The sequence below is a fragment of the Erithacus rubecula genome, assembly GCF_903797595.1.
Source record: "Erithacus rubecula genome assembly, chromosome: 6".
NCBI classification, from domain to species: domain Eukaryota; kingdom Metazoa; phylum Chordata; class Aves; order Passeriformes; family Muscicapidae; genus Erithacus; species Erithacus rubecula.
In genome coordinates, this window is record NC_136688.1 from 52,469,601 (window position 1) to 52,497,500 (window position 27,900).

Consider the following 27,900-nt stretch of genomic DNA (forward strand, 5'->3'; position numbering starts at 1 on the left):
GCCTTAAATGCGGCGGCGCGGCGCGGGCAGCGCGCAGGGCTCGGCGGCGGCGGGGAGAGAGGCAGCGGCGGCGGCCACAGGCACAGCCACCCTCCCACCCAGCATGTCGGGCACCCGGGCGTCCAACGACCGCAGCGGCCACCCCGCCGCCGGCGGGCTGAAGCGGGCGCGCAGCGAGCCGGGCGGTAACAAAGTGACGGTGGTGCTGGGAGCGCAGTGGGGAGACGAAGGCAAGGGCAAGGTGGTCGACCTGCTGGCCACCGAGTCGGACATTGTGTGCCGGTGCCAGGTGGGTGCCGGGCCGGCTCTATCAGCCGCTCCCTCGGCGCTTCTCCACCCTGCGTTCCCTCCGGCTCTCGCTTTCCCCCGGCTCCCCTCGGCCGGCGCCCTCCTCCCCGTGCGGGTCCCCTCTGTCCCCGGCTGCTCCGCCTTTCCTCCCTCCGGCGCTCTTTCCCTGCAGCTGCCGCTCCTCGCTCCCGCTGGTCTCCCCCGCTCCCAGTCCCCGTCCCTCTCCCGCAGCCGGCGGCGGGACGCGAACGTGCCCGGGCGGGCAGCCCTGTGCCGCACACACACCCCCCGGCCCACCCCGTCTGCGCCTCCAAATGCCACTCGGAAAGAAAAAAAGCCCTGAGCTATAAATATAAATAGCTGACCCTTCACGATAAGCGACACTGGATCCCGAGGTGCCGGCGGGCGGGGGCCCGGGGAGGAGCCGCTGCGGGCGCTTCCCGGCCCTGGGCTGCCGGGGCAGCCGAGCCCCGCGGCCGCGGGTGCGGTCACGGCTCTCGGGGATGCTCCCCTGCTCCTGGGGGGATGCTCCCCTGCTCTTGAGGGGGATGCTCCCCTGCTCCTGGGGGGATGCTCCCCTGCTCTTGAGGGGGATGCTCCCCTGCTCCTGGGGGGGATGCTCCCCTGCTCCTGGGGGGATGCTCCCCTGCTCTTGCGGGGATGCTCCCCTGCTCCTGGGGGGGATGCTCCCCTGCTCCTGGGGGGGATGCTCCCCTGCTCCTGGGGGGGATGCTCCCCTGCTCCTGGGGGGATGCTCCCCTGCTCTTGAGGGGGATGCTCCCCTGCTCTTGCGGGGATGCTCCCCTGCTCCTGGGGGGGATGCTCCCCTGCTCCTGGGGGGGATGCTCCCCTGCTCCTGGGGGGGATGCTCCCCTGCTCCTGGGGGGGATGCTCCCCTGCTCCTGGGGGAGATGCTCCCCTGCTCCTGGGGGGGATGCTCCCCTGCTCTTCGGGGATGGCTCCGGGCGTGTTGCTGCTGCTGCTGCTCCGGAGAAAAGCGCTGTGAGCCGGCCTGAGGGCCAGCCGGAATAAACCTCAGCCAAAGTTTTACTGCAGGGGCTGTTTTGGATGTGTTCTCTGCAAAGCACTTGGAAGTTTATTCAAAAAAAAAAAAAAAAAAAAACAAAACAAAAAAAAAAACCAATAAAATTGAGCGTGAATAAAATAGGGGGGAGGAAACCCAAGTTACGTAAAAATAAGGATTTAGAGTTGCATGAAAACAGGAAACATCTTGCATGGCTTTGTTTATAGGTATTTTTGAGTTGAATAGGTTGCAAGCGTTCTCAAAACAATGCATTTAAATACATCATAGAAAGCAAATTAGACACATAGGTGATTCCAGATAGAATCATAGAATAGGCTGGAAGCGACCTTAAAGATCATCCAGTTGCAATCCCCCTGCCAAGGGGTGAGACCTCCTCCACTAGACCAGGTTGTTTAAAAGCCCTATCCAGCCTGGCCTTGAACACCTCCAGGGATGGGGCAGCAGTAATGGTAATAACTTCTAAAGAGCTGTTTTCAAACATTAGTTATGAACATATTAGATCAATACAGTTAATAATGTCTGTTGTCCCTTTAAACTATGTGAGCACATTAAAAAGTAGTCGGTTTAGTCCAGTTCAGTTGGTATGTACCATGAAATTTATTCTGCTTTAAATGCACGATAGCTACTAAAAAGCTACAGACATCCTTGAATCCGACATAATAAATCCAAGGACATTTTTCTAATTAAGTATATTATGTAAATAAATGTTATCATGTAGGTTAAATATTTAGAAGGTGGAGGAAGTGTTTTCATTTGGGACGTGAAACTCCTAAGATCTTGAATCACCTTGGGGAGAAGTTTCCCTGCAAAAGGTAGCTAATGAATACGCATTACCAGGACCATAGCTTTTTTTTCCATATTTATTTTCCCCTGGCTTCCTCCAGTAATGTGTTACTAAGAATTTAAACTCAGGTCTTGGGATTGCTTGGTGAGAAAACAAAATTTGAAAGTTTTAGCTGAGGAGGAGCATTTTATGGGGTCAAACAGTGCATTCTCATGGGGTTACTGTTACTGCTTCGAGGAGTCACATTGATTCCTTTTAGGCTCAATTTTGAAGGGTGCCCTGAAGCTGCTTTCAGGACAGATTTGCTGTCCATCAAGTGAGCTGCTTCACAAGTGGCCCCCAGGTGCAGGCTCAGGATGCCCTCTGAAGAATACAGGAGAGTGTGTGTGAGCATGCCAGAAGGGTCAGTGTGTTAGCAAAAGGCTGATGGCTTGGGTGGTTTAATGTGCTGCTGGGCATGTTAGATGATCTTTCTGCAGCCTGATGAGACTGGGATGGATGGAAGGCAGGTGGAGCTGGGAAAAGAGTTGTTCAAAAGAGTATTCCCCAATACACAGTGAGACTATAATAGGATTCCTGATACACTGGCTAGCAGGAGATGTCTTCAGGATTAGAGTTCAGGGCCGACTATAAAGCATTTGAAGAAGAAAATATGAGTCATTATTTACTTTTGAGTGGCAAGTGTTATGTAAAGAGAACCTTTAAAGACAACTGGATTATTTTAGTACTGCAATGGGTGTTTTGTGCATTTGGTAATTTTGATTGTGCAATTTTAATTTAACATTTCATATTTTCAAAGCCAATAATGCAAGTAGATAATGCTGTATGATTTTTCCTCTATTAGAAGCCTGTTAAAGATATGCACATATTTAAGGATGTGAAGAGTACTGATGAGTTCTCTCAGTGTGCTAATGGCAGGTCATTAACTTACAGGTGTAAGAGCTTCATCAATGCTGTGTAGTGCCATGAGAAAGCTCAGTCTTTGGACCAGAAACTTGCTGCTTCACAGTGCTCCTGGAAACTAACAAAAACATTCAGTGCCATAGCACTTGTGTATTAAATCAATTTCTTAAACAACAAACACTGAATGACTGACTTATTAGAGATTTTAAAGAAAGTGGTTTACACCAGACTTTTTTGTTAGAATATGGTGATTGACAATGTTACTTATTACCTGATGTCTTGTCCACTCCATTTTCTGAGACACTGATGGAAATGATGTTGAACAGCTTGTTTTAGTCCTCAGTGAAATGGAAGTAGAGAAAACTTGAAGATTAATATCTGAAAAATGGATTTTTGGGTCTTCTGAAGTAATGTCCCAACTAGAGTAATTCTTCATCCCATTAGGTTGCTCTTTGAACTAACCTTTTAAAAAAGATGAGGCTGCCTTCCTCTCTGTATAGGAATATCAGTTCAGGACCAGATTGGAGTTTGAAGGGGATTTAAAAAACAGTAATTCCCTAATGTTTCCATGAAATGATATAACTTTCATTAAATGTTTCACAAGTATTTTAATGAGCTGTTTTCATGAGAATAATCTGTAACATCAGTTGCTGTAGAGGAAATGAAATTCTTCTTTTTGGGATACTAGGAAAAAAGGCAAGCAGGTAAATGGCAATAAAAGTCCATCACAGGCACAAGGGAAGCCTTAAAGTATGTTAAAACAAAATTCTGCATTAAAATCCCAGCCTCTGTCATTTTCCTGGGTGTCCAGAATTGCACATGAATTACTGACTTAATTTGTTGACCAGTGCTTCGATTATACACAGCCTGAGTTCAAAATTATTAGGTACACACCATTTAGTGACACAGAGATACATGACATAATTAAATTATTAATTATTAGTCCCCCAGAAGTAATTTATTTCATTTCACCTTTATACTTGTAGCATTCTTTGTGAAAGAAAGGGTAAAACTCTGAATGTTCTTATGGATGATGCTGTACAAAACTTTTCACAGGCTGCTTTCATTAAAATACCAGATACACAGGCAAACAAACCCATATCAAGAAGCAAAAAAGGTATTTCTAAATAAACTAAAATGGAGAACATCAATAACATTTTTTCCTCTAAACTGCTCTTTCAGCAAGCAAAGACATTCAGAAGAAAAACATTAGAGACTAATATTTCTCTCTTTTTGTGGCCTCCTGGGACATGGAACTGTCACATTATGCCATGCAATACTTTTAATCCTTGGTATATTTTTAGGAAAGGGTAACATCAAGGATTTCAATGGCAAATATTTCATTTTTGTTTCTTTAATGAGCAGGTTTTGCCTATTTTTTTAAAGTTTTTAACTAAGAATATTGGACATAAAGATGGGAGTTCCCTTTTTATGTGTCCTCCTAGCATGTTGTCAGAGTATCAGATGAAGTAATTTGGATACATATAACATAGGAAGAGAGATTTTGTTCCAAACATGATTTCAGATCGTGACTTTTTATCTGTGGTAGCTTTCAATCCAGATGTACATTTCTCACATCACCTCTTTCCTTGTTTTGTGTCTACCATCCAAGCTAGAACTGGTGGCTCTTCTGGTGTTAGCTGGCTGAAGTGCTTGGTGTTTGCTACCAGGGTTTTAATTAGGTGGTTTCTCAGATCAGTTTTGGAGTATGATCAAGCAGTCACCTGTCACAAGTGCCAGGGGGCCAAGGTGCTGTGCTTCCAGAGAGCTTGCTTGGACCAGAGCTGTTCCTAAAAAGTCACACATCATAAGTTCTCAGTTAACTGAGGCCAGCTGCTTGTCATGCAGTTCTAGCTGTTTCCTTAAGGTGAGACTCTGTAAGGTACACTGTAATAATAACTTTTCACTAAAAATGGTCCAATACAATTTGATTAAAAAAATTCAAAGGGAATGAAAGATTTTCCAAAAGCCTAATGGAAATTATAGGAAAGCTATCACTACTAAATGTGTAGAGGCCCTGTGATAATCACCTTTATCTGCCACAGATCACAATCATGGTTACTGAATAGATGTGTAAAGCAACTGCAACACAAATTCAAGTCTTTATTCCCATCATACCAACACCAGTGGCAGTGATTTAGCAGCAGGGACTAGGCCAAGACAGTTTTTAAGAAATTTTTCAAGCTGTCAGTTGGTACTGCTGCTCCAGTGTGCCCATGACAATGCTGGATGTGTCAGTCCTGTCACAATTCTGCCTTCTGAAAGCAACCTTCCTGATGTTATTTGCATTCCCTTAAGAGCTGACATGTAAAAAGCAACACCAAATAGTAAGAATGTGGTTGCATTAAGAAGAGCTGTTATTAGATTTTTTTTTTAAGCTTCTCATATTGAAGTTTCTGTTTTGCACTAAATATGCAGTCACTTTTTCAAGTATTTCTTCTAGCAAGTCTATGTTTTCAAGTTAAGAATGGATTTATTTTCAGAGATTATCTGGCCTTTTGAGGCACATGGTCAAAAATTACAGTTGATGCTAATAGTGAAGAAAAGGTGAGGAGGTTGAAAAGGGTACCAGAAAAACTGGGTGTTAAGATCTGTTGTGGTTGAGGAGTTCACAGTTATTTGAACTGAGGGGCTTAACCAGATCATAAACCAAGGGTGTGGAGTGGCTTATTTTCTCTGTGTAGTGGATGTTAACCAATAAGTTTGGGAAGGTCTTATCAGTAAGAAAAGCCTGGCAACGTTTTGGGTTTGAGGAAGCATTGCAATATTAGGGAGCAATTTAAGGGTGAAGAGATGTGCCCAATGCTTCCGTACAAGTAACTGTTGTATATTTATTGTAGGTTTCCCTATTTCCTTGTGTTAGTGTTTAAATGAATACAATGTAAATATTGTATATTTCAGTAACAGTGCTTTGAGGAATGCAAAGGAAAATAGTGTGGGCAAGCAATAGAATAATAAAACCCAAGCGTGGCAGAAATGCCAGACGAGTAGTTTCTCTGGGTGCTTTAGGTGCGAGATGGGGAGTTTCCCTTTGTTCCCCTGTTGCTGCTGACAGGGCAGGGGAAGCAGCCACACGTTGTTGTGACTTGTCCCTATTGATCATGGGCTACTGGAACTGTAACAGGGATTAAATTAGGGCAGTTTTATGTGATGATTATGTGGAGTTACAGGGGCTTGTTGGCTGCTGTTTTTCTCTGTGTGTCATGTGTTGTTCTCCTTTCAATGAGATTTAACTGTGATATTTAGTGTCATTTTTCCCTACAGGATAAAGTAGCATGGAAAGACTTTAATCTCCTAATGATTTAGTGCTTGATGATCTTCAGTGAAGAGATTGATGACCTTGAAGTCATGCATGTGCAGTGGCTGCAGGACTGGTGTTTTTGATTTCTCAGATGTTTGGGAAGGTTGATAATCCCATTTGTATGTACACATACAGGTTTCTAAGACATTTTTTGCAAGATTCCCTGCAAAAACACAAGTAGGTTTTATTTTGATATTCAGCACAGGAGAGGATTTAAGTGTGAGTTGTTTCTTTAGCTGTGATGAAGTAGTCCACCCTTCCAAACTTGAAATTTTTTTGTAGTGATCTGTCACTTCTGAGGTACTTCATCCAATTTTATTTTTTCATTATACCTATACATACTTACATGCCACACTATATCATTTTAAGCTGTAGAACAACATGGTGACACTGCTATTTTAAACTAGCCTTTCCTTTGGGCATCAGTGAGATCATCTCAGGACCACCAGGATTATAAATACTGTATGAGAAGGTCAGGTTTAAAGTTTCCAAATCTCCATAAGAAAGCAAGCTTAATTTTCAATCCCCTTTATAAAGCCTGATGAATTTATTATCCTCTACAAGCATCAAAAGAAAACAGCTGAAAATTAAACTGAAATTACATCTGTTGTGTTTCATTCCTGTTGTTAACTTGTTTACAGATATAAGAAAAGTTATGTTCATATCCTTGGATCATATTACTTCCCTCAGGGACATGACTAAACTTCTTCTGCAGAGAGAATTAAAGACGAGCAGACTTATCTAGGTTTTTCCATGTTTGATTTACTTTATTTTAATATTCTGCTAGCCTTAGAATATTTTTTTTCACTGTAGCATTTCCTACCAATACACCTTGAATTTATATTCTTTGCATCTGTTGCTGGAGTAAACGTGTACTTTGGTGTAGTGGTCTGTTGTGGTATGTTGTTTTGATGTGACTTGGCAAAACAATGAATTCAGTCTGAGAGAAAATAACTAGGGTTGAGTGTCTAGTTTGCCTACACAGATTGTTGTTTAAAATCTGAGTTGGATTAGACTTGCCTTTTCCAGTTGGATTTTTCAGATGCTTAGGAAGGCCAAGGTTATCTGTGTAAATTAGGACCATTTTTTGTAGTAAAGAAATAATACTACATTAGTGGTGCAATATATGATACAAGCTTCAGGTTTATTTGTGCTACAAATAATTTTTCTAATTATCTCATGAGGTTTTAGAGGGTCTTTTCCCATGGGAATTCGGGAATTTTTGAAGACATCACTATTTTAGTTGGGGCCGTGGGATCCTATGGATTTTGCTCCTTTGAGACAGCAAAGGGGCAGGAGTCAGAGCAGTTCCGTGCAATTGTTTGTACTTGAAGTCATTATTGCTACATAGTCTTGGGAAAGAAGAGCCAAACAAACTAGGTTTGGCTGAGGGTGGTTGGGGCCTGGAGCTCAGACCAGTTGTTTGTTACCACCACAGCTTTAAAAATCACCATTCCCTCAGTTCCTGTGGTCTTAAGGATACTTCTGATTATTCCAACCCACCTCTTCCTAATAGGTTGAGTTATAAAATAAAAAAGTTACAGTCCACCTCTTGAAACTTGAGTTGGAGTGAGTTGGGTGTTATTTGGTAACAGTTAAACTGGAAAAAATTAGCAAAAAAAGCTTCTAATGAGGGAAACTAACAAGCACCTACAGCAACAACCTTCCAGCTGGAATGTGCAGCACTTCCTGTCATTGACAGAAGTTTTCACACACAGGTGATTCAGTGACATTGTTCTGAAGGGTCTATGTGTATGAAGCACTTAATGTGTTGCACTTGTCTGACTGGATTTGTTTTTAAAACCAATGATGCTCAAACCTCGTTTGCAACAAGTGTAAATAAAAGAAATCCCATGAAAGTCAATGGGTCTGTATTATTATAAACTTTGTGTCAGAGCCAGTCATGCTGGTAGCACTTATTGGCTACATTTATTCAAATTAGTTCCAGGCAGTTGCTGATATATAGCTAATGTTAATTAAATTGTAAAGAGAAGAAGCAATTTATGTAACAATGTTCCTTCTTATTTATTCACATATAAAATGCAATAATAAACTGAAGAAAATTACTCAATTCAAGTAACAAAACAGAAGTATTTTGTAGCCTGCTTGGTAATATGATGAGAGAAGTATTTGGCCTGCAGATACAGTTGAATTTCAGGAAATATTTTGATCCATTGATGGATGGAATTAGTATTACAGGGACACTTATGAGGAGAGAGAGACAGGAGTCACAGCATTTGTTTTCAGATGAAAGCTTCCTAAACTGCTGGTTTGTGTCTGGTATTTCAATTCATAGATTATAAATTCATATAATAATGCCAGAGGGGATCAACTTGTAATCTTGTCCCCTGTACCAAGGACACAGTATTCTAGTAGCAGTTACATGACTGCCAAAAGGAGAGGTAATACAATCTTTCTACTCCTACTTGATATTCCCATTTATACACACAAGGTTTGCCTCAGGCATATCAGCCAGTACTGAAACTCTGTTCAGATAGCCCCATGTGCTTCCTAGCACAGGGATCTCCTTGAACTATGTTTTTGTTTCTAATTTGTGTTTTCAAAACCTGGTTGTGACATTTCCTACATTCACTGCATGTGGCAGTGGCTGAGGAGCTCTGTGTACTGCTGGTGTCTCTCACACCATGCAGATCTTCAGTAACCAGCTTCTCTTATTTCCCCATTGTTAACTGGCAGAGAGTGGGGACCCATCTGAAATAAACCTGCTTCTTGCTCACACTCTAGTTAGTTTGAAACTATCCTCTGGTTTTAGGGTTTTTATATGTGATCTGATGATTTTTCATATAAACCTTCTTAATCAAATTGTGTTCAGGCATTGTGAGTAGCACTAAGCAAATGAAGGATGTGCCACCCAGGAGGGCATAACACTCCTCCACACCACCTGCCTGGCAAGAGCATCCAGAAACACCTGTGAGCATCAGGACACCCTTTGTGTTCAAACATGTCTCATTAGGCTAATTGGGAGAATTGAGTTCCTGCTGCAGATACTGAACAGCCTCACTGCTGCTCTGGAAAGAAATTCTCTATCTTGGGATGTTTTGGCTGCAGAAAATAAAGAGATTATTTTTAAAACATTACAGGCCAAAGCAGCAGCCATTAAGCAGTTTGGGAAGTGGGTTTGTTTCTTCATGGGTTTTGTAAGTTCTACTATGGAGACAATGATTGTCCTTTGGAGACCTGTTCATAATGATTGTCAGTTCTGGTGCTGTTTATGCCAGCTACAGTTGTTAACACTGGTAAAATATAGGTTCTCAGTTTAGTATATTGATGCAGTTCTGGTGTTCAAGCACTCTTGACTAGTAATCAATGTACATCAGTGCATCAATCCAATACTGCAACTAGATCAGTACATAAAAATCTTTGAAATGGATTTTCTTTTTGAACAAAGTGTTGTACTGAAAAAAAGATGGTACAATGTTGCATGGGGTTGTTTAGTTCCATTAGCTTCTTCTAGTACTGGGGCAATATGTAATTGTACACTTGGATTATAAAATTTCAGAAAATATGAATTAAAATCTTACAGAAGAAAAAATAATTTTTTATGGCTACAATGTAATAATTTCTTTAAAATTATTTAAATAAACCCCAGACCCCACTGTTGCTGTGGAAGGGATACACCCTGGCACAGGGGAAGTATATGAGGAGTGTATATGGATGCCACTGGAGCAGCTTCCCTCATGGTGTCTTCCTGGGAACAGCATTTCCTACAGCAGAATGGTTTAAAGAGGATGCCTAGTCTACACAGAAACTTATTTCTAGTCATACCATAATTTCACAAAACAGATCATGCCAAAAAACTGATGGTTAATCTGCAAGAAGTTGTTGCCTTAAAGTCCCCTTTGTTAGAGACATTTTTTTAAGATCTGCAGATCCCAACTCTAGGGACCTAGGAAGCTGCAAATGGTTGAAGATAAATAAATTTCAAGTGGGCTCTGTGCTGTGTGGCAGAGTCTGGATATTAAATGGAAGTTTATGGTGTTCATGTGTTTGAAACAAAGGCTTAGCAGAGGCTCCAAAAGTTTCTTGGTCCAAGGGGAAGCATCCTGATGTTCCAGAGAGCACTGTCACTCAGTGTGTTAGTGTTCACACCACTTTAATGGAATAACATTCGAGGGAAAGAGGGGAGCTCACACAGTTGCAGTGTGCCAGGCACAGTCCTCTGCATCTTCAGATGTGTAGTCTTCAAATTAAGCCCATATGATATTTTAGGTTCACTTATATTTTGTTAAAATAAATTACTTTGATGCTCAGAACTGGAGTAAAATTAAAAAAGGAGAATATGTGTTAAATATCTCAGCTTTTAGGCTGCCAATATGCTGTTAGAAAATATATATAACTGAACATGAGAAATCACTGAGATGACCAGAAAATATCTCATCAGATCAGTGTAATGTTTTGCAAGTGTGATCTTGGGTAATTCAGTGCTCTGCTATTGCTTAATTATATTTATAAAAGTGTAATTAGTTGAGCTGTAAAAATATACTTGGAAAACTCTTGTTTAGGAAACCCAGATGAATGTGAGCAGTGCAAAATGCAGTTCCAGAGATGTCAATGCTAGTTTTAAATTGGAGAAATGCTGGTTTAGATGGTCTGTTCACTGAATTTTTAGTGTGCATTATCTAGCCAGAGGCAGATCAGAGATTTTGGCCATTAAAGGACGTACAATATCTGATTGTATTTCTGTGCCTAAACATTTTTTTATGTACACCAGCTTTCTTTCACAAGTTGCTTGATTAACATCCTTTTTTAAGCATTTGCTGAAGAAAGAGCATTTGTCTGGGTGTTAGTTGTTCAGGAAATTTTCCAAAAGCATAAACTAACTTTCATAAGCATTTTCATACTGGTGTATCCCACCTTTTGAAATTTCAGGATATAAGAAAATACCTTTTACTATAATTTAGGAATGCTGTTATCTCAGATTGTGAGTTGTCAAGCCTGACTTTATTTTTTCATATTCATTGTAATTAAGAAGAGTATAACTATAACATTGTGACAACAAATACTTTTGAAGCAGCCTCAAAATGGTTCCCCATTTTCTGAGGAAAAGAGGAAACCTCTACTTGTAGTAGAGTTTGTATTGGTATTAAATGATGGAGTTAATTCTTTTAAAGTTTCCATTTTGCCATCATCTGTAGGTGAACAGAAGAGGAAACAGAGTCCCAGAAGAAGTTACTAGCTTTTTTCTCAGCCTGATAATAAAATAAACCAGTGTTTCAACCAGTGCAATCCACCAGAGTCAAACCTCTTAAATATCATGTAAAGTCCTCTCCTGACTGATTTATTAACCTTCTAGGTAATTGAGTACTTTTAACTAGATGCAGATTCCTACAACTGGTTTATTATATCTGGGAGGCAAACAAAATAGCCAGGATTCTTTGGACAAGTTATAACTCTGCATTAGCAAGACATTTGGGATTCCATCCCATCCCAAGGATGAGCTACCCAGAAGTTTTTAAGTCAAATAAAGTTTCTGTGTATTATTTTTTCTGTTCTAACTCCTTCTCAGCTCTACCTTAGCAGGGAGTTATCAGTTTAAAATTAATTGTTCAGCTCAAATGTTCCAAAGCATGAAAATTATTTTTGTCATATTTGCAGACATATTTCTTAAGGTTCTCCATCACACTGCTTAAAAAACATTCTCTCTTTGTAACCCATAGTTTTTATGTTCTTAATGTTGTGTTTCAGCATTTATCCACATTGAAAGGATTTCAGTTGCCATTTTTCTGTGTTTTACATTCAAACAGGCAAATGAGTAAATGAAGAATAAATTAAACTCTGGAATAAAGTGTGTTCTAGTATTCATTTTTATAAATGACTGTTTCTTCTCAGAGTTTTCATGTAACTTCAGTCATTCAGCCAACACTCTGTTGTCTGCAAATTACCAGTGGCAGTCTCACTTCCCCTTCCAGTAGATGACCTCTTTCCAGACAGTTTAAATCATTCAGTTCTCATATAAAAACCACAAAGATTTGTAATCATTTAGGAAAACTGAAGGCCTGTAGCACCACAGCAGATGAGCTGTCAGGTTTCCCAACCTTATCTGTAGGAGACAAGCTTATATTAAGACACAGCAGGAAAATACACTGAAGCCTGCTGAGAAAACTGAACCTTTAATTCTTAATATTTCTGGTCAAATCAACTCATGACCTTGATTTGCTCACCTCTTTCCAAGTTTCTGTGTTGCCACATCATTCTCTTTTAAAGCTATTTGGGGAAAAGCAGTTTAGTAAGGAAAATACCAGCTCCTATTCTTGGTTCTGGCAGATAGTCATGTAAGTCATGAATTTTAGCAGACTCCATAAAGTGGTTGTGGCAACTGTGAAGATCATTTCTTGACCATTTTCTGGGGTGGTCCTCTGTAGGACTCAGTGATCGTTGTGGGTCCTTTCAAACTCAGGATATTCTGGGACTGACAAGGTCATTCAGTGAAGCTGCTAACTCTGCACATGCTTCCCACCTGACAAAGAGCCTCTGTCCTGAACACACCGAGAGAAGCAGTAGCTGTTGGTGGTTGGGCAGGTGGGAAGAGCTTCCACTCAAAGGGAAATACTGGGCTTAAACTCAAGGAAATGTCCATGGACAGAAGATGCCTAAGAAGGATGGGTTTGTGTAAGTGTGTCAGAGACAGGACTCCAAGGATGGTTGTTAATTTCTTTTCCCAGAAAGCTTCAGTTCTTGTCTAGCTTATGCCACCGCTCCTGTATTAACTCCTGCTGTGCCCCAGCCCTGCCCTGACTTCATGGTATCCTTCTGCTTCATAACTCTACAAAGTACTGCTGAACTCCTTTAACCCCCTCACTGTCCTGTCTGAGCCCTTTTTACAATGTTCCAACATGATAACAAACTGTGAGAAAGCAGTGATCAAAGATGTGTATAAATAAAAAAAGATGGTCTTGCCAACTCATCTGCTGAGGGTTTAGACCATTGTTCTTCACATGTTTCTTTCTCTTACAGGGTGGGAATAATGCAGGCCATACCGTGGTTGTTGATGGGAAAGAATATGATTTTCACCTATTTCCTAGTGGCATCATTAATCCAAAGGCAATTTCTTTTATTGGTAAGACATCTTGGAACTTACTCTAAAAACTCAGGCACATTTGCTTTAGCTTCAGCCATTTGATTTTTATTTAATTGCTGCTTTAACATGAAGAGTTACTCTATTTTCATTCTCAGTTTAGCTTCCAATGTTAGAAAACTGAAAGCAAGAACATCTTACCATGTTCCTTCTTATACTTTATGGTAAAGTTTGGACCCCACCCTCTACTTGCACTCTGTTTTTATACTTTCAGAAAGAAATATGCTATTCTTTGAGCACACAAATGCCAGGACTTAGCTAAATGAATTTTTGTTCACATCACCAGCTGTTTAGGGTGATGTTGCATTTTGTTATAAAGATACTTGATGCAGATGACATCATAAAAAGATTTGCAGCATTCACTGGACATTAAACTCATATTTAAATGGTAGGTAAATTTAAGCCTCTTGTCCAAAGTTTTGATTCTTTATGAGAGAAATCATGTACAGACTATTCAAGAAATGAGTATAAGTTCTAATGAGTCATGGATTTTCAGTTTTGTTCCATTTAATAACTTCCAAATGGATAACTGGAATCTATTAAACATACTTTTTTCTCCCAGCTAAATATGGTATGTTGTCTTGCTTTCCTATTTACTCCCTTGCCTATTAGTAATGACTGTATCTTGAGTTATACTAAATTTAGGCTGAGACAGGCTCTTGCATGTATTTCTGACATTCCCAAGAAGGAGGCAGCAGCTGTTTCCAGCCCACTGCATCACTAATCCTCCGTGTCTCGCCAGTGCTGCTCTTTATCTCTTGTGGCTTCTATTTTGTAGCTCAAAAGCAGGGAGAAGGCATTGCTAATGTATCACAGCACTAGCTTGAACTGAGTTTAAAACAAATACTGCAATATTGAAGAAAATTTTAATATTTTCACACAGGCTTCTCAGTGTGATAATGCCAGGGACTTCTTTGAGCTTTTCCCTGTGAACAATTGAGGCTGAAGTTGCAGGGCAAAGTCCACCATGAACAAAGAGAAGAATCCGCTTACCTCAGCTGGCTGTGCAGCTGAAACAGGCCAGCTCTGGCTTTCCTGAGTTTATCAGCCCAGTAGCTGCTTACCCCAAACCAGGATCTATCCAAAAAGCCCTCAAGATCACTCAGTGTGAAATCTAGTTTTGCTTTTTAAATAAAATTTTAGACAGCAAGTGTTTACAGACCTTACGTCCTAAAAATAAGTCTTTTATTCCTTGCTTTAAAATAAATCATTTATGTTCCCAAAGGTAATGGAGTGGTTATACATTTACCAGGCCTGTTTGAAGAAGCTGAAAAGAATGAAAAGAAAGGTTTGTATCAAGTAATTTTTAACCTACCTTTATATTGGCAGCCAGATTGAGGGTTTTTGTAAGCTGTTGATTCTCACCATAAGTATTCAGTGCAGTAATAACATTCTGGATTTTAAATGAAGAAACAGTATTTAAAATGTTGAAATGTGTGGTAGTCTTTAGTGTTTTAAAAAGCAGTCTTTTCGTGTGTTCCATGTTTTGTGGCATTTGATGCCACATTTGATGGAAAATAAATCCTAAGAAGTGTGTTAAGCTTCCCTTGACCTTAAATAGGGATGATTTAACCCAAAATTTCTGTGCCCAAATATAAACTCAGTTGGTTCTGCTTTGAGCAAGGCTTTAGACCCTCTGACCTTCCAAGATCCTCTACTTCTTAGGTTGTTTTATGTTTCTATATAGAAATTCTCTATTTTCTGTGGTACAAAAGGAGTTTAAGTGATGTATTGTGTAGCAAGTTAAACAAGAATATTTATTTAAAGAATTTTATGTAAACCACAGCATTCTGGTGTTTAAGAAGTATCTTTGTCCATACCAAAATGAGAAAGCTGCTAAGTAAAAAATGAGAAAAGTTTCTCAACAGAAGCATTGTTGATATTTTATATTGTTTTCATCCATTTTCTCTACAGTTATCTTAGCAAGAAGCCACATAAACAAGCAAAAAGGCAGAAAAAGTAAAAGCCAATGTCAAAGCTCAACCAATCAGCACAGCTGAAATCCTACTTTCTTCATCTTTTGACAGGTTTGAAAGACTGGGAGAAAAGACTGATTATATCAGATAGAGCACATATAGGTAAGTGAAGATTGAAGGGGGAAAAACCATCACAAATGATTACTTAGCTCATGATGTTAAACTAAATTATTATTCCACAGAGCAGCTATGTTTTTAATCTAAAACAATTTCTTATTATGTTGAATTAATCTGAAGCATGGTAATGGAATCTGCATCCACTGAAGAGTGATGTTTTTCATGTTTTCACAGTGTTTAAGGAATACTTGCTCTGTTTTCACTTGAGGAGTCCTGTGCACTGTCAAGGACAGCAGAGGCACTTTGTCTTGAAATTATGGATGTCTGATTTAAAGAATATTTTTTTCCTTTTTTCTCTCACTATATCCATTTGATTTTCCACTGCAGTGTTTGACTTTCACCAGGCAGTAGATGGACTCCAGGAAGTGCAACGTCAAGCACAAGAAGGCAAAAAGTAAATATTTCCAACACCCTCATTTCATTAATAGTTATACAAATTTGGAAAATCAGTGTAATTTTGGAAAACAGAAATGCTGTGTGTCTCTGAAGAGCCTTGTTGATGTTAGTAATTCTGTTCCTACTAGTTCTGATCCTACTTATGTTAGTGAAACTCTCAGCCAGACTCAAGGCCTCATACTTTACTGAATGCCATGAATATTAGCAATACTTGTGCAAAGCCTGAAAGCTGCTATATATTTATTATTATGGAACTTTAATATGTTTTTATGTCTCAGACATCCTGCCCCTTTGACAAAATTACTTGGCATAAAATCTATTTTTGCATGTATTTATATATTGGGTGGGGGGTGTTTCTTTTTATTTAGTATTGGCACAACAAAAAAGGGGATTGGACCAACATATTCTTCCAAAGCTGCACGAACAGGCCTTCGGATTTGTGACCTCCTCTCTGACTTTGATGAATTTTCTTCAAGGTACAACTATTTCCATTTCTAAATATTATGTTAGAGAGTGAGACATTTTGCCTGACAGATTTGCTTTTAAGGAGATGTTTTCAAATACGTGTCTGAATTTTGTATATAGATTGTCTAGAAGGAGAAGAAAACTGGAAAGAATTGTGTGTGTGTATGTGTGTATTTCCTGTAGTTCACATTATTTAAAATGTAATTCTGAACATTGGAATATGCACTGGTTGAGGTGTAAGAGCCCTGGGTATTTTCCCCCTATAGATTTCAATATATACTGTACATAATATAAACTGAGCTCTTGTCAAAGGTTCTGTGATTCTGTGACTATGTTCCTCGTAGATACAGTTTCAATATTTTACAGATTTAAAAACCTGGCACAACAGTACAAGTCAATGTTTCCCACATTGGAAATTGATACAGAAGGACAATTGAAAAAGCTAAAGGTAAGGATTTATCACCTGAAATATTCGTTTTAATTTTAAAATGTAAAAATAAAGTGTACCAATACCACTTATTGAGCTAATTTAGATGAAAAATGCATCTGTTCATTATTGCTAAAGCTTTTTATAAACAGTAGTTATGCTCTCTTACTGCAGGCATTAATGTAAGATCTGTAAAGGATTTAATTCTCCTATAATATTTTACTTTTTTGAGTGTTGTTTAAAATGACTGTTGTATCAAAGTAGTCAAGAGAATGCAGGGTGATGACTTCAATTAGTGTGCAGTGTGTCAGTGGGACTTCCTTGCTTACTAAAGAGTTGTTTGTGGAAGCATGTTTCAAGATCCTGGTATTACAAGAAAATTGTATTTTTACAAATAAATCCAGAAGAGCCACTGGTAAAACAGTTTTCATGAATATGTAAGAAAAGAGGATGTTAAAAATATGTCTTACATTTCTCAAGTTTTTTCTTATACTTTTTCAGAGCTGACACCCTGAGGATATTTTTTAATATTCAAAAGGAGTGATACGTTTTTCTTTTGATGCCTGGACTAGTTCCAAGTCACATTCTCAGTGTCACATTCTCAGACTAGACTATAGACACACTATCTAATGACTATAGCAACAAAATTCAGTAGGTATACCACATCTCTGTGAACAGAAATGATACAGAAATTATGGCATTCTAATGCCATAATTAGTCATGTTTTCTTATATGAGTGGCTCAATAGATTAAAAGGAGTGTAAGCTAATAGTTGTATTTTTCCAGAAAACACAGTTATTGAGGCTGGAAGCTTAGACTTATCTGTATGTTTTGTCTTTCAAAAGTGAACACAGTGTTCCCTGCTTCTAGCTATTGTCTGGGGAAGCTGACATTTGTACTCAATTTGCAGGGATATGCTGAAAAAATAAGACCCATGGTTCGAGATGGTGTGTATTTTATGTATGAAGCTCTTCATGGCTCCCCAAAGAAGATCCTTGTTGAAGGAGCCAATGCAGCATTACTTGATATTGACTTTGGTAAGTTATAGTCTAAACTCAGCTTAACTCCTAAGAGATCAGTTTTATTTTGATTTGTTTTATTTTGATTTGTGTTTATATTGACTTTGTAAACAGCAGGAAAACAGAGAAACAAAATAGTCTTTCCTTAATAGGAACAGATCTCCCAGAAGTAAAGCTCATTAAGACAGAGATTGTATCATTAACAGGATAAGTGCTTAGGGTTTAAATATTGATTTTTATTGAAGTTTATTCAAATGCAGTTTATTCACTGCAGATATTCTTCTCTTGATTGCTTTTAAATGTGTGTGCACGTTTCCAAACAATCCCGGTACTCATTGCAATGTTCCTGGGAGGAGGATTAAACCAGTACAGCAACCTCTAAGTCTTGCCACTACAGTTGGTCTCTGCTCTGCTTTCTTACCAAAAGTCTAATTAAATCAATGAAGAAAAAATTAAGGACTGAAGAGATTCTCCAGTCCAGAGTCACAGTGTAGAGACCATGACTAACCTGTTAAGACTTAGACAATTTGTGGCAGATACTCGGAGCCACTTGTGCAGTGTTGGGAATGCCAGACTGTGACCTTTACACCAGGCTCTTCATGAAAGTAATGGAAATAATTTCTGTGATATGCAGAACATTGAAAAAAGCTTTACACAGCAGAAGCATCACATAATAGATCCCATGCCTAATGGAGATAGTATTGAGATGCTTTTGAATTTCTCCCTTGTGTGCAATCCTCGGTGAAAGTTTTAAGGGACGAATGATACATAACAAAAAGAATTTGCTTCCCTCTTTGACCGATGTTCCAATTCAGCTTTAAAGCCAAACATAGAAGCGAAAACCTTCTTTGAAGTGCTGAAGAGAAGTCAGTGTGTGTTTCCTCCCGTTGCTGACGGAGGGCTGTGCTGTGTTTCCTGACAGGCACCTATCCCTTTGTGACCTCGTCCAACTGCACGGTGGGCGGCGTGTGCACCGGGCTGGGCGTCCCTCCGCAGCACGTGGGGGATGTGTACGGCGTGGTGAAGGCGTACACCACCCGCGTGGGCATCGGCGCCTTCCCCACCGAGCAGATCAACGTAGGTGCATGCTGAGAAACCTGCCCAGCCCGGCTGGCACGGGGAATGCTAGTGCAATGGGCTGAGGGGGGTTCCACTGCGATGGTAGTGCTGAGCCAGCACACCCAGGAAGGGAGAATTACATTGGGAATTTAAGAGAGGGGAGAAGCACCAGTGTCGTGGTGTTGCACTGTTGTTCTGTTGTAACGATCAATGTGAAAACAGATGTCATCATCTTACATAACGTCATTAGGTGTATTTCAGTGGCGAGAGTTTGGTGTGGACTGGACCTGTCAGTGCACGCCAGAAGAGTTTAAATTACAAGAGCAACTTCTGTGCTTAAAAGCCTATGTTCTGTGGGATTTATAGAATAAATGTGGTGTGTTTGTCAGCCAGTCATGCACAAATGGGTCAATAAAAAGAAGGGAAGAGATTTTGCTTATTTTAAACTGTCCACTGTACTTTCATTATCAAGAAACTGGAAAGCTCAGGATATTGATTATGAGCTGTGTACACAGCAATCTCTAGGGCAGTGTTCCGAATCTGATTTAAGGATTTAGCCACTAAAATCCTTTCTCTAATGGCTCAGATGAGTTGGTGGTATCCTTTGGGTTTATGAATCGTGAACATAAAGTTTCTTCCTTCTTTATTTTTACCACAGTGTAGACTCTGACAGTCTGAGTGGAACAGCTGGCAGTCTCACACTTGGTAGAAACAAGGAGCCCTAGGTATTTTGACCTAGACATTGTACAAGCCTTGGTCTTGTCCCAAGCATTTACAGTCTTGTCCCCAAAACCAAAAGATGTCAAAAGACCAGATGAAGAAAGTAAATGCAAACAAAATTTTATAAAGGATTGAATTGTCAAGGAAATCTTCCTGTTAGATGAAGGAAGAAAAGTCTCTTCTTGGAACACAGAAGTCATATTAAGTACATGATTTGAAATGCTAGTGATTGTAATACAAAAATCCTGTGCTTGAGGGGATTTGTTATCTGCCTTAGTCCTCTCCTAGCAATTTTTTTTTCCCCTGAAAAATAGCTTTCAAATTAGAACAACTGTATTTTTCTTGCTATTGGTCTATATTTGTTTGAATGTTTTCCAGCCATTTTTCAGTGAAACACCATCAGCATTGTCTCTGTCTTATCCTAGGAAATTGGAGATCTCTTACAGTCCCGTGGCCACGAATGGGGGGTAACTACAGGCAGAAAGAGACGCTGTGGCTGGTTAGATCTTGTCATTTTGAAATATGCTCATATGATCAACGGATTCACTGCGTAAGCATCAAAGATTTTGCGCTACATTTGGAAGTGATAATTTTGTGCTTCGCAGAATAAATATGTAGGTAACATTATTATAAGTCCAGTAAAGTGTCACATTTTAAGCAATACAATAATGCACAGTGGGCAACTGAGAATTGTCTTAATGCTAATAATAATCTAATTCCTTTGACTTTTTTTTTTTTTTTAATTAAGTGATTTTATGACATGACAGCTGTGATTTTTTTTGGTGCGTGTTTTCACTTTGCTTTTATCAGATGGCCAATGCAGATTGGACCAAGTTATTGATTTTCTAGTGCTTTTGATCCAGTGCTTTCACACTGACTTGTGCCATGGTCTAAAACCTGTTGGGTCTGAGGTTTGGTTGAATCTAATGGATCCTACTTGTAGAACCAATTCTGCAGCATTTGGAGCCACTGTCTTGATAAATGAAAGTAATGGAGTGAAACAAGGGTACAGCAACTTTTACAACTTTCATTTCAGTTTCAACAGGTTCATTTATTTACAAACGTGTGGTCAAATATTGTGTTGTAAATTCTGCTTTTAATGGGCTAATTTGAATTTAATTTGGAACTGAGTGGCTTCCTTGGTTGATGCATTCCAGCAAACACATGACCCTGAGCATTTTAATATATTATAGACTTATATTATAGAAACAGAATTCAATATTGTTTATGCTGCTAATGTCACAAAAGAACAATTGTCTTGTTCATTAATTTATCAAAAGGAGTTTTTAGCATTGGGTTTTTTAAAATTGGATTTATATTTTGCTTTAACTTATGCAGGTCTAGTTTATGTGGAAAACTTTAAGAAAGCATGACATTTTATTTCATTTCAGCTCTGTACAATTGCTGCACTCTTATCAACAAAACTATATCCTCTCTGATAACTGTGACAGCTAAAAAACATGGGGAGATTTAAAAAGTTGAAGAACTGGCTCTATGGTGCTTTTTTTTCAAAAAGTCTCTTCACTTAGTCCTTTGATTCATCACATACTTACCAAGCACATATAGCCTGGACTATTATGCACATGCCTTTCTAAATTCTTAGCTGCTCAGATCTTTGCCAGGAAACATCTAGAATATTGTTCTGCAGAATCTGACTAGCTTTAAAATGCAGTTTTATTCAGATCAGTGAATACTACAGTGTCTTCTTGAAGTTCCATTTTTGTCTCCCAGTGTGCTCATTCACAAAATTAATAAGGTTCATTACACAGACAGCACAGCCCAGGCACTGAAAGTCAGAATGGGATCATTCCTAATGAACTGCACAAGTGGTTTTAGTAACCTGACTATGCTTGTTCTGCTATAAAAGTGTAATCAGTCACTAAGTCTGTCAGAGAGTTGTTTTGAATCTGTAGGAGTAACAGAAATAGTCACTGTCAGTGATGTCAAATGTCATAACCATCCAAACCAGGCCCAGCAGGTGCCACTTTCCACAGTCAGAGTGCATTTTCTGCACACTGTGCACCTGTGTGAGCAGCCAAGCATTTGGAAATGTTGAGTATTCATCCCAGAGGTGTGAATCCAGTTAACAATGTTCATAGTTTAATACATTTGTGTATTTCTGCTGGCTGGGCTGCTTGAGCTGGGTTTGTGAAAGGGGAAAAAATGGTGAAAAGTATTAAAAAGGAGATTCATTGTGTGTAACTAACTGATGGTTTTTTTGTGCAGTTTGGCATTAACAAAACTGGATATTCTTGATGTCCTTGATGAAATTAAAATTGGTGTTGCCTACAAATTGGGTGGAAAAAGAATTCCATATTTTCCAGGTAAGTTGTTAAACCACTGTGTTCATTTTTATATTTCCTGCCTGTTTAGCCAATTTTGCTTTTTAGAATCGGACTTGTTTTCTTTTTCACTAGACATTCTGTGGCAGTTCACAGAGCTGCATTATCTATATAAAGATATCTGTACCATTACATTGGCATTTTCCATTTACCTTGCACCTGTGTACAATGGCAAGAACTTCAGAACAAATGAAATCCTGTGTTAGGGCCTCTATATGTTGTCCCATTAGATTTTTTTATTGGCAAAATCAGGGATCTGAAAGTTAGCAAGACTTGAGTCACTGACTGTGTATCATTGGCAATAGCATATAATGAAGCAAAATTGAAATAAAAGCTGTACAAAAATGAGATGGAAACAAGCAGAATAAAGCTTCTTCTGGATAGCTTTATTAAGCTTTATTAACAGCAACAACACAGTGCTTATTAAAAATATATGTATTGTCCCCTCAATAACGATTCATATTAACACTTTTTAGATGGAATAATACATCATTTTTTACATTAATGGTGTTTTCTTCCAAGAAAAGGGGTTTGTTCTGTTGAAGTATGGGAGATTCCAGAGGCCCAAGGTGGACTGGCAGCAGCCAGCTTCCCCACAACTCTCAGAGGTTCCTGGCTGTGGACACAATGAGAATTCCAATGGGGAAAAGCTTGTAGATACCAGAGTTTTTCACAAGACTGATTTAACCTTGTTCTGTAAAGATGAAACTCTCTGAGACAGTAATGCCTTGTCTACTCTTTTATTCTGTGCAAATCTGAACCAAAAAGTGGAAGTACTGTAAACCTCAAAAAATCTTATTTCTTCAAAAATAAAACCATAGTGTTTTTGTTGACTCCATGTTGACAGCATAAAGTAAATTCTACAGTCTTTGGAAGAGGAAACTGCATTCCTCAATCCTCTTGAGTCAGATTTATCTTCCCAAGTAGCAGAATTTAACCTCAATTTAGAATAAAGGAGTGAATGATTGAATAATACTATTCAATACTATTGAATATAAAAATACTATTTCCTCATATATCAGATTTTAATTGTTGTCAAAAGACTTTATTGGTCAAGAGCCATAGGTCTGTTCTCTTAAGGCAAACTGTGACAAAAATTGTTCCTCCACAGCTAACCAGGAGATACTACAGAAGGTGGAAGTAGAGTATGAAACAATGCCTGGGTGGAAGACTGACACAACTGGAGCACGAAAATGGGAGGACCTCCCACCCAAGGCCCAGAATTACATCCGCTGTGTGGAAAACCATGTTGGAGTGCCAGGTAAACCTCTCTGCAGATGGCCATATGAGGATGCCACAGCATACAGACACAGCTCTGGGAAAGCGTTTGATTTGGTGGTTGGAAGTCACTCTGGGCAGGAGGGAATGAAAGTGATTGGGTTGATGGGAGTAAGTGACAGCTTGCCAAGAAACAGCAAAGGGTGGTGCTCAGCAGGCAGGTCTGTAGTGCTGCAGAGAGCTCTAAGCTGCTGCTGACAAGGATTTAACCAGAGGAAAGATAAACATGTGCTGTTCTTGGCCAATGGCCACCTTCTATCAGTGAAAACTTTGGGGTCTATGCACTGTGCTTCAGTGTGTAGTTAGGCTGATGTTCTCATCTCCCCCATTCTCTCTGCATCCTGCACTGCATCCCTGTTTGAACTTAGATGTCTTTGTTTTGAGTTTTTTTCCATTCTTACTCATATAAGGAATTGTGTTGCATAACAGGTACAACATAACATAAGATTGCTTAGCCCAGTTCTTCCACTTTGGAAAAATGAGAATTTTAACATCATTGATCTGCAAAGGTCAAGCCAACCAGTTTCTTCAAATCTAACTGCCAGAGCTCTAGATATGCCAGGAGCTAGGTATGGCATGAATGGTGGAGTTTGCAAGGAAATTTCCACAGTAACAAGCTTGGAAAGCTGGCATGTGTGCTTTTGTTTTCCATAGAGCACCTCAAGGGTCACATCAGCAGAGTAGAGGCTGGTTACAACTGTGGCAATTCCTGTATCCATCATGGATCAGGAAACATCTGATAGCAGAGGCTGAAACTCAGAGAATGGCCTGTGTGTAGTCAAGGACACACAAGGGATGTGTAAATTCAGCTCCCCTTACCTTTATTCCTCTGCTTTGCTGTGTAAAGTCAGGATGCCTTGCTAGGTTTGATGGCTAAAGAGACCTACCCACAGTCAATTCTACAGCAGCCGTGGGCAATAAAACTGCAGTGCAACATCTACAGAGTGGAATTTGGAGTGGCTGCTCACACTGGATAATGTCTATAGTTAGATCCTTACATTTGAAGATATTACAGTATGTAGGCATTACTATCTCCTGTTCCACATCATGCAGACTTCAGATTCTGGCACAGCTGTGGCTTCCTCTCTGCAGGGATGTAGCTAAACATCCTGTCACTCAAAATAGTGGCACTTAAACCTGTAACAAACATTCCTGACTTTCTATTAGGCCTTCCACCTGCAGTGCTTTGTGTTTATGGTATAATTATTTCATGCTTTCAAACTTCAGTATACTGCACTTTTAGTCCAGTAGTGCAGCTGGAGTAGAGGGATTTTTGACAATGAAACTTCCTTCCTAAAATTGGTCAGTTTGTAGTGAAGCATGATGAAAGGTGAAAATAATTCCAGTTCATTGATTATAGTATTTACCCTCAGTAATTGTTCTAACAGATGTGTTTTCCTTCCTAGTTAAATGGGTTGGAGTTGGGAAATCAAGAGAGTCGATGATCCAGCTGTTTTAAACAAATGAAGAACTTCACTGATGAGAAGCACAACTTGGCATTCATTGGTTCCTTACTGCTTCCTCTTTAAATGGAAATGCTATTTAAAACAAACAAATTCTTCTAGGAATTAAATAGAAACACAACATATATTCTGTATTGTAACATTTTATTTAAGTTCTCAGTAAATTCAGTGTAAAATCTCCTTGGTGTCCATCATTAAAAAAGTAAAAAAAAGTATTCCTAACAAAATAGGGAAATCATTTTTTTCAACTGATCCGTGTTATTATTTGAAAGTACTTTACACCTATATAGTATTTTTCCTTGCTGAAACCAGTATTAAGCCTTTTCCAGAAATTATTGGGTAACTTTAGAATCGTGAAGCTTGGATTTTTTTCTTTAAATGTTAAAATATCTGTGTATTTGGGTTGGCAATACTAGGGCAGATACCATGCACTGAAGATTTTCAGTTCATAAAATACAACAAAGTTAGATGGGTATTTTTGACTGCACAAAGCAAAGCAAACACAATTACGTATAATTTTTATATAATGTTTTTGATAGCTTACTAAAATGAATGGAGAGCAGCTAAAATGTAAAATGTATTTATTACAAAGACTATCCTAATAACTGAGATAACATCTGTAAAGGGGCCAAACTGGAGAAAGCTGACCTTTTTTGAACTATCCTGTGTACTAACAGACTGGAAACTCCCAGGTGTGTGGCCTTTCTTTTATGCAGTAGGAAAAGGAATGAGTGAAGGTGGAAGAGAGTCCTCAGAGTACAAAACACATGAGGAGAGAGGAGCTGAAACAGCACACTGCTTTTTCTCCATGAACCTGGGACCTTTCTTCCTGCTAGTCCTGTGGTTGAAGTTCCCCAAGTTCTGCTGTGGTACTCTGTTGAGGGGCTTGGGACTTGTGGCTCTGTAAGGCACTTGCTTCCACAGCTCATAGGTTTCCAAGAATAAATCAATGCATGACTCAATGATGACTGCTGCAGTATTTACACCCCTCACACATTTTGACCTTCCTCAGCAAAATGTAATGCCTATTTATAGAAGGGGATGACACGTGGCAGCCAGGGTTGGGACATGCAGAAGCTGTGGAGAAGTCCCACAATCTCCAAGAATGTACTTGGACTTCTTTGTGGATCTTGTAATTTGTAATAGTTATGCATCAAAAGCTCTCAAAAAAAAAAGCCTACCTCTTGTAGAGGAAAAAGATTAATCTAGAGACAGAGTTATTCCCTAACTGCAAAATTCTCCAAGTAGATGTTCCTTTTCTATATATGTCTCTGAGAGCTATAGTAATATTTTTATATCATTCCCATGGGTTTTGGAAATGTGTAAAAACAGCCTTTTTCTGACATGGTAACTCCAAGGGTACAAAATGATGAGACTTGGCATTAGAAATGGGGAAAAAAGGAAAACCTGTCAGGAGGATCTTGTGCCATACTCATCTCCTTTGTCTCATCTCACTCAAAATCAAATAGCAGATAATATTCAAAGCCATTTGTGTCAAAAACACTTCTAAAAGTACCAGTGCAAAGCACTAAATGTAACTGTTTAGAGATGTTTAGCTGCTTGTAAGGCAGCATTCTTACACCATCCAGCTCTGGTGCAGTCTCTCCATGCCCCAGTTCTTTGCAGTCTGGCTTAATGCACAAGCAAATACCCTTTTTCTCTAAAAAAAAAAAAAAAAAAAAATACAACAGAAAAGATCCCAAAGCTGTGAATCCTTACTTCTGTCTTAACTCCTTTGTCCATCTTTGACAAATTGTTTAATCTTGCTGCTGCTGATTTTGCAATCTGTAAAATTACTATTGGTAATACATCCTCAACTCTTCAACACTGCTTTCTGGAGTTCCCTGGGTCAAGCCCTGCAGTCCTTGATCTGAATTGAGGAGGAAGCTCACCCCATCATATTTATGGCTGTTCTGATGAAAGACCAATGAGATTTCTGACCTTATTTAATGTTTGTGAAGCACTTCTGAAAGGTACTTGCTAAGTGCTAATTCTCACAAGCACTGTGAAGTGTGCCTCATTTGTAGGAGGTACTTTAAGCATAAAGATCCTTGGAGATACAGTAATTAAGTTTTGTTTTCACATGGCTTAACCCTGTGACATTTGCCTTCTGAATGATCTAGAGCTGTCCCTTTTCTTGGGCCATCTTCCTCCATACATTTGTGCTGGGAGGTGGCTGCTTTATTTAAGCTTTGGTTGATTTATAGGCAAAGTCCACAGTGACTAACGAGCCACTTGGTGTGCTGGATAACTGGATTAAATTATCAACTCTAGACTGAGTACTTGGCATATTGAAGACAATTGCTTTTATAGCATCATTTTCACAGGATTACTTTCCACTTGAGCTTTTTATTTTCCATTTTTCCATTAAGTATCCATTAGATCCACACAGCCTGTCCTTGCTTTCAAGGATTCATCAAAAAACCCAGTGATGTAGTCAGTGAGCATGATGTAATAGGCATTTATCCCATGACTTACTCTGTTACCATAAAAATAATATCATGCATTTCATTTCATAGCATGGATATTTAAAATAAAAGTTCTACTCCTATTAAATTTTACATGTGCTGTCATTGAGTTAAATGAGAATAAGTTCAGGCTTTTATCAGAAAGCTCTTTAATCTACTGAGGGACAGAGTGCTTAATAGGAACATTTTAACTTAAATTTCCTTTCATTTTGTCTGTTTTCCATGTATGTTATTTTGTATTGTTTGGAATTTCATTTAATAACAATCACTGTGATTGATTTAACTACTTCTTTCTCCCCAGCCAAATTCAATAATAATGGCTGAAACTGGTTGATGCATCATCTGGTTTGATATCTGGATGGAAGAATAAGGGTAAACGTTTACTGAAAGGCCAAAATTTGTGGTAAAGATTATAGTTTTTTAAAAGTAGCAATTACAGATTCACTCCTGCACAGTAATGTTTTTGAGATATTTTTTGACACTTACTCTTACAATATGGCCTTCCTAGTTATATATACATGTCCTAACACATTCAGGATAGGATTTTGAAGCTTTTGTAATTTTTAAATTTGGCTGTATAGGTCTTACAGTTCTGGCATAATGCACTTTATAAGAGGAGAGAAAATGAAGAATTTCCATAGTAATGTGCAATCTATACTTACACCTTATGCAGATTTTTTTCAGATGGTTTTTGATCCACAACTGTTTATTTTGTCCTTGAAGATGTATTAAAACAGATTTAAAGTAACAGTG

General features: G+C 39.1%; 1 protein-coding gene across 1 annotated transcript; it reads left to right on the forward strand.

The window, feature by feature from the left end:
- The first annotated feature begins 23 nt into the window (after nt 1–23).
- ADSS1 (adenylosuccinate synthase 1) lies at nt 24–27,900 on the forward strand. The gene is made up of 13 exons (XM_079307708.1): nt 24–289; nt 13,297–13,399; nt 14,643–14,705; nt 15,445–15,495; nt 15,838–15,904; nt 16,275–16,382; nt 16,738–16,819; nt 17,709–17,835; nt 18,740–18,894; nt 20,022–20,146; nt 21,823–21,920; nt 23,050–23,199; nt 24,623–27,900. Exons 1-13 carry the CDS (start codon nt 104–106, stop codon nt 24,673–24,675), a joined length of 1,368 nt encoding a protein of 455 aa, XP_079163834.1. The 5' UTR covers nt 24–103; the 3' UTR covers nt 24,676–27,900.

What these genes read in the sequence shown, in the direction of transcription:
- ADSS1 (XM_079307708.1), top strand. Translation starts at nt 104, where the DNA reads ATGTCGGGCACCCGGGCGTCCAACGACCGCAGCGGCCACCCCGCCGCC. An exon ending in CAAGCACAAGAAGGCAAAAA is followed by an intron (nt 15,905 to 16,274) that starts GTAAATATTTCC and finishes CTTTTTATTTAG; the next exon opens with TATTGGCACAACAAAAAAGG. An exon ending in TTTGATGAATTTTCTTCAAG is followed by an intron (nt 16,383 to 16,737) that starts GTACAACTATTT and finishes AATATTTTACAG; the next exon opens with ATTTAAAAACCTGGCACAAC.